This window comes from Chrysochloris asiatica, unplaced genomic scaffold, assembly GCF_000296735.1.
Source record: "Chrysochloris asiatica unplaced genomic scaffold, ChrAsi1.0 scaffold00079, whole genome shotgun sequence".
Taxonomy (NCBI): domain Eukaryota; kingdom Metazoa; phylum Chordata; class Mammalia; order Afrosoricida; family Chrysochloridae; genus Chrysochloris; species Chrysochloris asiatica.
The window spans coordinates 7,965,824-7,973,229 of record NW_006408597.1 but is presented as its reverse complement, the minus strand read 5'-3'; the positions used below and the strand labels follow the sequence as shown (position 1 = coordinate 7,973,229).

The following is a 7,406-nucleotide window of genomic DNA, read 5'->3' as shown; positions in this document are numbered from 1 at the left end:
AAAAATGTTGTTTATTGGTCCAGTGGTGAGGACTTTTGTTTTCTGTATATTGAGACGTAATCCATACCGAAGGCTGTGCTCTTTTATCTTTATCAGTAAATGTTTTAAGTCCTCTTCACTTTCAGTAAGCAAGGTTGTATCATCTGTTTATTGCAGGTTGTTATTGAGTCTTTCTCCAATCCTGATGCCACATTTTTCTTCATAGAACCCAGCTTCTCGGATGATTTGCTCAGCATACAGTTGAATAAGTATGGTGAAAGAATACAACCTTGTTACACACCATTCTTAATTTAAAACCATCCAGTGTTCTTATGTTCTGTTAGAACAACAACATTCCTCATGAGCCCAATTAAGTGTTCCGGAATACTCATACTTCGCAATGTTGTCCATAGCTTGTCATGATCCTTACAATTGGAAGCCTTTGCATAGTAAGTAAAGCGCAGGTATTCTCTGCTTTCAGCCAAGATATATCGGACATCAGCAATGATATCCCTCGTTCCATGTCCTCTTCTGAATCCAGCGTGAACCTCTGGAAAATACTGTAGTTTTATATATGCATACTATCGTTTATAAAGGGCTCTGGTAGTATCGTGGTTATGAATTGGGCTGCTGACCTCAAAGTAAGCAGTTTGAAACTATCAGCTGGAACTTTGTGCTCCCGTAAAGATTTACAGCCTTGGAAACCCTATGGCTGTGTGCCATGGAGTCGGTTCCAACTCATAGTGACCCTGTACAGCTGTAAATCTTTACGGGAGCAGAAAGCCTCATCTTTCTCTCACGGAACAGCTGGTAGTTTCAAACTGATGACCTTGTGGTTTGCAGCCCAATTCGTAACCACTATGCTACCAGAGCTCCTTCGGAAACCCTGTATAGGGTCGCTACTAGTTGGAACCGACTGCATGGCACACTACAACCACCACCACCACCACCACTGTAGCTTATACTATAGTTTATATATGTATACTGTAGTTTACATATGTATACTTTTGTTTCACATATGTATACTGTAGTTTTAGGAGTCCTGGTGTGGCGCTGTGGGTTAATGAGCTGGACTGGGTTTGAACAGCAGGGTTGGCAGTTCAAGCTCATCAGCTGCTCTTCAGAAATCCTTTACAGGGTGCTATGAGTTGGAATGTCATATGTGACTCCACGCACATGAGAGCAACAACAATAACAACTTTATATATGTAGCTTATATGACTCCTGTGAACCACAGATTGACAGTTCAAACTCAGCAACTGCTCCTTGGAAATTATATGGAGTCGGAGCCAACTCGACAGCATTTAACAACAACATAGTGTATAAAGTATATCCTGGTGTGGTACTTCAGGATAATAAGTGTTTCAAACCCACCAGCCACTCCTTGGAAACAACAGTAATGATAGTTTATTTGTGCATTCTCCTGCTACTTCATATGTGAATACTTATTCATGCCTAGCCATGAGCCTTCATTTGTTGGGGTGAGGGTGTGTGTTGGGTGAAACTTACACAATACAGAAAATTATGTCATCCATTGTGTCCCCTAAAAATGCTTTTGTTAGCAAGCAACAGAATTTCAACTAATTTAGACTTTAAGATATGGGAGTTTATGTGTATCATTCAAGTGTGGAAATGGTCCGGGTAGCATTTATAAAGCAACATGGCATTTATACTACTGAAGCTTTGGATTGGCATTTCCACCATTCTCTTAGCTTTTTGCGTAGGGTTTTGGGATGAGGACAGCAACTTCAGTCAATATTGGTGATAAGTCATATGTACACAGAGATGCAGGGTAGACAGAGTCTCCCCAGGCATTTCCTTCTCAGACATGTAAATACTCTTTCCTGAGTTTTTCCAGCAGATGATCCTGTGCATTCATTGTCCAGAGTAGGTCACATACCCGTCACTAGATCAAGGATTGGGCCTACTGCTAATAGATGAAAAGACATATGCCCAATATGTGAATAAAATGGAAGCCTGTTAGAAAAAGGGAGCTGTTTCCCCACCCCCACCTCCCCCCCTAGGCTGAATTCATTTTTATTTCTCTTTTATCAAAGCCTCTTATGTGGTTGCCACGGCTGGAGCCTGGATCTTCTGCATGGAGACTCTGGTGTGAGCCTTCACAAGTTGATCAGTGAACTCCTGGTAGGGAGACACAGTCTCTTTCCAGAGGTTAGGAGTGAGATAGCTGTAGGTCTTGGAGATGGCATCAAAGCTGGCTTTGGCAAAGTTGCCCAGGGTGGCAGTGTAGCCCCTGGCTGAGGTGTAACAATCATCAATACCAGCCATCAGCAGCAGCGTCTTGGGCACAGGGGCTGAGATTACAATGCCAGTGTCTCTGGGCACAGGGATGAGATGCACGAGGACAGAGCCGCAGTGGCCAGTCACCTTGCAAGGAACTGTGTGGGGTTTGCCAATCTTGTTCCCCCAGTAGCCTCGCTGCACGGGCACGATGGACTGCTTGGCCAAGTTGATGACCCTGTGAATGACTGTGGCCACCTTCTTGGAACGCTTGATGCCTAGGCTTGTAATCCCCAATCGCTATAAACACCTTTAACCTGGTCCACTGGCCAGCGCACGTCTGTTTCTGCACAGGCATGATCTTCAAAACCTCGTCTTTGAGGGACATTCTCAGAAAGAAGTCAATGATTTCAGACTCCTTGATTGGCAGGGAGAAAAGGTAAATTTCCTCCAGGGACTTGATCTTCATGTCCTTGACCAGATGACCCAGCTTGGTGACAGGGAGCCACTCCTTGACCTCGGCTTTGCCGCCGCGAGCACCACAGCTGTGACCCTGGCCCCGCAGACCACTGCCGAAACCTCCGCGGAAGCCGCCGAGGGCTCCCGCCCCCGGGCCCCTGGAACCTCCGGGCCCTCCCGATGCACTGGTGTCATCCACCATTTGGTGTTTTCTTGGAGAAGAAGAGAAAAAGGGAACTCTTGAGGGGTCATGATTCAGTGATGATCACTTGGTGCTTGTTTTGTGTACTGTGTTTCTTTACGTTTCTGTATGGGCGGCTGCGTTCTTGTCACAGTAATGTATATCAGTTCTGTAACTTGTCTGTAGCAAGTATGGTAGGGATGAGACTTTATTTTGGAATAAAATGCTCTTTGGCTTTTTTCTTTGACTGGCTAATTGGAAACAGAATGAGGAATGCGTAGGAGAACCAAGTTTAATAAACAGTTCAGAAAATATTGCAAAGCTTATTTTTTATTGGCTACTTTAAAGGTTATTAGTAGTTTCAAATGTCATGTGTATATAAATTTTTGCTTACCTTGTCACTGACATAACATATGCAATTTAGTGCTCAAATGTTACAAAGCTTAATACCTTTTTGAATGTGTATGTTGTTGTTATTAGCTGCCATCGAGTTGGTACCAACTGATAGTGACCCTATGCACCGCAGAATAAAACACTGCCTGATCCTGGGTCACCCTCACTACTGTTGCCATGCTTGAGTCCATCAATGCTGCCACCTGGCCAATCCATCTCGTTGGGGGTCTTTCTCTTTTTTTCTGACCCTCCACCCTACCAAACATGATATCCTTTTCCAGCGACTGGTCCCTTCTGACAATATGTCCGAAGTATGAGAGACAAAGTTTGGTCATCTTGGCCTCCAAGGAGCACTCTGGCTGCACTTCTTCCAGCATACCTCAGTTGGTTCGTTTGGCAGCCCATGGCACTTTCAGTATTCTCCTTCAACACCATAACTCAATAGCATCAATTCCTCTATGGTCTTCTGTATTCACTGTCCAGCTTTTGCATGCATATGAGGTTATTGAAAATTCCATGGATTGGGTCAGTTGCACCTTAGTCCTCAAGCTGACATCTTTGTTCTTCAACACTTTAAAAAGGTCTTGTGCAGCAGATTTGCCTAATGTGTATTGTTGTTGTTAAGTGCTGTTGAGTAGATTCCAACCCATAACGACCCTAGCATAGCATTTCCAAGGAGCAGCTAGTGAGCTTGAACTGCCAACCTTGTAGTTCAAATGGCTTTGCAGTTTGGGGCATTAACCCACAGTGCCACACCAGGAGTCAACCATGTAATTATTATCCAGGTAAAAAAATCCCTCAAGATCCTTGTGAGTCAATACTAATCTATGTTTTAAGCAATTATATGTTGTATGCTTCAGTTAAATTGAATCAGTGAAAGGCAAGATTTGCTAAAATACTACGTATGATATGATTACTCTTAATTTTATCCTTTTGTTACTGTTAGTTGTCATGGAGTTAGTTCTGACTCAAGGCAACCCCATGTGTGCAGAGTAGAATTTCTCCAATGGGTTTCCAAGGCCTGTCTTCTGACCTCTTCTGGGGAGGCGTGGGAGGGGTTCACATTTTACCTTGAGTCTCAATTTGCCAGACTGTTTTTTTTTCTTGAATCTTGAAAATAGTATAGGAACGGTTGCTAAAATTTAAAAATTTTAAAACTGTCATGTTGTGATACTTTGTTTCATAAGGAACACTGGTGTAGTGGGTTATGTGTTAGACTGATAACTGCAGGGTTAGCTGTTCAAATCCACCACATGCTTTGTGGGAGAAAGACAAGGCTTTTTGCTCCTGTAAAGATTTACATCCTACCAAACTATATATAGGGTGTGGTACCATAGGATAAGCACTCAACCAAGGTTGATTTGAACTGCAAGGTCGGTCATTCAAACTTACCCAACTGCTCCATGGAAACCCTATACAGGGTCACTGTGAGTTGGATCTACCTCTATGACACTTGACAAGAACAGCATGAACCAGAACCAGCTTGATGGCACACAACAAGGTGTTCATCGAATTTGTGCTCTTTGTATGTATGATCTTTGTGTTGATATAATAAATGATGTCTTTGAACTTGTAGGAAGTTTTATACCATCTAAAAGACTTGTAATCAGATTTTGGTTTTTAATTTATAGTTTACATTAATGTTAAAAGTTCATTTTCTATAGATGCTTTAGTTTTTTTACTTTAAATTGTTATATATTTCTGCAAAAAGTATTTACTTTTTTTCTGGAAGTGTATTTCAGAGAAGTGTATTTTGAAGCGCTAATAATTTGGAAATAAGATTTAGGTTGCTCTTTTTAGCATATGCTAATATATCCAGTAAGTATAAGTTTATCTTAAACAGGCTCAACACATGGTTTTATGTTTGTTCATAACGAGGCCTAGTGTGGTGCTGTGGATTAATGTGCCAGACTGCAAAGCTGTTTGAATTGCAAGGTGGCAGTTCAGAGTTACCGGCTGCTCCTTGGAAAGAAACCCTATACAGGGTTGCTATAGGTCGGAATTGACTTGACAGCTCTTAATAACAATAACAACAACAACATCAATAATTTGAACACATCATGACAATGTAGTATTAGTGTTGGTGGTTGTGTGCCATTGAGGTGGTCGGTTCTGACTCTTAGTGACCCTGTCTGTATAGGGTTTGTTGTTGTTAAGTGCCATGGAATTGGTTCTGACTCCTAGTGACCCTGTACAGGGTTTCCGAGGCTGTAAATCTTTATGGGAGCAGAAAGCCTCATCTTTCTCCCATAGAGCAGCTGGTAGTTTCGAACTGCTGACCTTGTGGTTCACAGCCCGATTTATAACCACTGCGCTACCAGAGCTCCTTTGTATAGGGTTTCTGAGGCTATAAATCTTTACGAGAACAGAACGCCTCCTCTTGCTCCCTAGGAGTGAGTGGTAAATTTGAACTACTAACCTTCTGGTTAGCAACCCAACTTGTAATCCAGTATGTTACCAGGGCTTTGTTCTCCTGATGATACGAATTGGATAGCACGTGCTGCTTTTAAGTTGGAGGCAGCTGCTCTGCTGATCCATCGGTCCTGAGCATCCAGAAGGAGTCAGGATCTCGACAAATCTGAAATATATGTACAGAAATATCTGCCACAGGTAGCCTGTTGTGTGATTATTATATAGCATGCCCAGTGCACCTGGGGGAAGGACTGGCAACCTTTTTAGATAATATGATGATTCTGTTTGAAAATCTTGCTAGTCTGTATAGCTAATGTATTTTTGTTAATTTTATTTCCTTTGTGTCATGTTTTCAGATTGGATCTGGTTCCTCTCGTCTTGGAACAGCAGCAACCATTAAAGGTATATGTGATCTAACTTTCTATTTCAAAAGTGAAACAGATTGTTGCCTCTGATTTTCTATTTCATTTTTGGGTGTAATAAAGGTAACTGAATTTCCTTTGTTCAAATATAATGAAATATATCATTCTTGAAATAATAGATAAAATTATAAATCTTATATTAAGATTAAAACTGTGGTCCCCTTTCATTATCAGGTTTCAGTAAAGTATTTGACCACTTGCCTTGCATGAATTACAGTTTGTGGTCTATGACAAACTTCCTTGCTTTAAGGGTAAATAATTTCCATGGGTTTTGGTGCGGTTCTTAGAAACAGAATTAGTTCGATGTAGAATATTTAAGTATGGGTGCTAATGAGACACTTAAAAAACAAAAACAAAAACAAAAACACAAGGTTTTTTTCCCCCCATTTTATTGTGTATACCTACTTTAGATAAATTTGTGTTATTTTTATCTTATAATTTTTTAACTTACTAGCTTTTCTTGGAAAGGAAATCACATAATTTGCTTTTTTTTAACTAAACGACTTCTCTTGGAAGAAATAGGCTTATTAGCTGTGAAGCTTTCCATTATATTTGGTTGTAGTACTGTGAGAATAGTGATGTGGTCTGATCTGGGATTATTCATTGTCCAGTGTGTCTTCCATTATTATGACCCTTAATAGACAGAAACTGCTTTAGTTCATAGAATCTGCAAACTCCTTTATAGCCTTTCTTGGTTATGCCATATTATATGGGCTTTACTTTTACTATAATGGCCTTGCTTTTTTCTCTTAACTTTGTAGGAGATACAGACACTGCTAAAACTTCTGATGATATCAGTTTAAGTCTGGGTCAGAGCTCTAGTATTTGTAAGGAAGGAAGTGAAGAACAAGGTAAGAAAATTCTGCTTCATGACATTATATATTATGATGGCCCCACTGAAACTGTGGAATACTTTACTCACAGTTTGGCAGAAGTTTATAATGATTTCATATGATAATTTTAAGAAACACTAAGATACAAAGATTTATTGAGCTTGTAGTGAGGGGACTTCAAAAAGTTCATGGAAAATAGAGTTAAAAGATGATGGAATTTTTACTTGAGTTTTTTGAAGCCCTTCATATAATGCCTTTTTGCTTAATTGGAATTCAGTTATGTATATCCTGCCAAATAAACAAGAAGGGAGAAATTTTATGATCATACACTCTAGTATTAGTATGAGATGGCAGATGTTGTTGTTAGGTGACATACTACTCATAGAGACCTTATGCACAGCAGATGTTGTTGTTAAGTGACTCTACTCATAGAGACCTTATGCACAGCAGAATGAAACACTGCCCGATCTTGGGCCAACCTCACTA

At 40.6% G+C, this 7,406-nt stretch overlaps 1 protein-coding gene and 1 pseudogene across 1 annotated transcript in view; one reads left to right on the top strand and one right to left on the bottom strand.

Annotated features, from left to right (window-relative positions):
* PCNX (pecanex homolog (Drosophila)) overlaps positions 1-7,406 on the top strand; it is a 324,383-nt gene that overhangs the window by 93,268 nt on the left and 223,709 nt on the right. Inside the window, exons 4-5 of the mRNA XM_006865614.1 lie at positions 6,022-6,067; positions 6,849-6,938. Coding sequence (XP_006865676.1) covers positions 6,022-6,067; positions 6,849-6,938 — 136 coding nt within the window. The remainder of the gene's footprint in view (positions 1-6,021; positions 6,068-6,848; positions 6,939-7,406) is intronic.
* On the bottom strand, positions 2,041-2,881 carry LOC102813297 (annotated as a pseudogene).